The sequence below is a fragment of the Anneissia japonica genome, unplaced genomic scaffold (genome assembly GCF_011630105.1).
Source record: "Anneissia japonica isolate Jap-2015-1 unplaced genomic scaffold, ASM1163010v1 scaffold560_len657749_cov147, whole genome shotgun sequence".
Taxonomy (NCBI): Eukaryota; Metazoa; Echinodermata; class Crinoidea; order Comatulida; family Comatulidae; genus Anneissia; species Anneissia japonica.
Window position 1 is genome coordinate 69,878 of NW_022754288.1, and position 2,071 is coordinate 71,948.

At 33.2% G+C, this 2,071-nt stretch overlaps 1 protein-coding gene across 1 annotated transcript in view; it reads left to right on the top strand.

Moving 5' to 3' along the window:
- LOC117123171 (complement C3-like) overlaps nucleotides 1-2,071 on the top strand; it is an 80,314-nt gene that overhangs the window by 67,075 nt on the left and 11,168 nt on the right. The window contains exon 24 of the mRNA XM_033269024.1: nucleotides 1,112-1,187. Within this exon, the coding sequence (XP_033124915.1) occupies nucleotides 1,112-1,187 (76 nt within the window). The remainder of the gene's footprint in view (nucleotides 1-1,111; nucleotides 1,188-2,071) is intronic.

Sequence of the window (2,071 nt, forward strand, 5' to 3'; positions counted from 1 at the left end):
TATATATATATAGATTAAAAGGCAAAATAATGAAAAACTATATGCTGTGGGAAACAATGGCTGGATCTCAGTAGAGATACAAAAATGATAAGCAACAGCTAAAAAGTAAACGTAAGTAAACAGCCAGAAATAGAACCAGAGCTTTCGGACAACACTAGTCCTTCCTCAGTGGAATATATATATATAAATATAAATATTATTGAGTTGTTTATTGTATAGAATTACTTTTTGGAGCAGATTATATTTTCCTTACAGAATTGATTCATAAAATTTTTATTTGAGGTTGAATTTGCAAACTTATATTTTTAAGAATTTGGACTCTTTTTTTATGAGGTACTGGCATTTATGTTGAAATATTTCTGAAGTCTTTATAAATGATTTTACCAAACCTGTGTAGGTTTACTTGAGGCTCTAATTTGAAGATACAATGATAATTTGGTGTGTATAGGTAGTTCCTCATCAGATAATGGTTAATTAACGAACAATTTATTACACAAAGTTGATAATTTGTCAGTTGTCATTTATTGAGGAATTCAACAATAATATGTATTAATTGATCAACTCGGGAGGTCGGTAGAAAAAAAAAAGAAAATTTATCTCAAGAATTCTTAGAAGATTGAAGATTTGTATTGGATTCAACATTTAAGGGGCTGCTCACTAGGTTTTTGAAGATTAAGGAGCTGAGTGTAGGCCTACTGAATTTACTTTTTCGTTTTTCGGCGGGTTTATTCAACTTAAATTCAGTACAGATAAGAGTGAGAAGTTATTATACTATACTCTTATAATTTTCATAGTATAAGGGATGATTTGGTTAATTAGAGGGATGGTATTAAAATTAAATTGGCCGAATTTATAAATGATCTTAAATGTTTTGATATAAGCAAATCATGTTTTCAGAATCAAATTCACAAGTCCTGACGGAAACCGCGAATATATAGGCCTACTATTAGTACTTTATTATTTAGTAAGTTTATGAGATATCTTGTTGTCTAACCTTCATCTTATGTAAAACTTTGGAGAACCCTGTTAAGGAAAAGTGTAGGCCTATATCTATTACAAAGTAATAATCTAATTCAAGATTAACAGAACAACTTCTTTATTTTTACTGTAGGCTATGAGAGAATGATAACATTCCAAAGGGGTGACGGTGCGTTTGCAGCTTGGACTTCCAGACCAGGAAGTACTTGGTAGGTATACTGGTTACTGTGGAATCAGTCCTTCCCTGGAAAGTCTAATCAGTACATTTTGGGGTTGCCATTCCAAAGCTCTGCGAACTAAGCTACTCAAGTTTACATTTTTCTGGCAAAAACAATACTTTGGAATGATGGTTCTTAGCATATTGCTTCCTACTGTGTTGATTGAATGGACGGGCGTTACAAAAACCTCATCATACATGCCTTAGGAATTGGGGTAGCTCGATATGTCTATATATCGTTCGTCACAACAAAATAATAACAAGGACCTTGACAAAGAGGGTATGGCGTACATAGATCACATGCAACATGCAACCTATTTTCTTTTAGTGGTCATGAATAATTTTTCTCCTTCGAAAATAATTGCGACGTTTAACATACTAGAGGATAAGTGAGAGAAGTGAGCGCACCCTCTAGTAATGAGGAACACTAACATTTATTGCAACGAATATTTCGAATACACCTGTAGTCTTTTTAAACGTTTAAATGAAATGATCATTCTCAGAGGTACTTGCGAGTACAACTGTTTACGTACAGGGACGTATCCAGGGGGGGGGGGAGCCGTGGGAGCCGCGGCTCCCCCCTTTGTACACAGTGTTAAAATTTTAAAGCTTATTCTTGTGCCAATACAAATTCTTTCCTGGGATCACTTAAAATGAATACTTCTAAACATGTAAATATGCATCAGTACACGTTATACATAGGCCTAATAGAACACATAATCCTAAGCGTGATTTAAAAAAAATCTTAAATCCATACATCTCAGGCCAGTTATTTTAAGATAGAAATGCGATACTGTGGTTCAATTTCGTTTTTATCATTTTGCAAGTTTCTTTAAATGTTTGTTTAATAATACTACTACTAATAGTAATAATGAT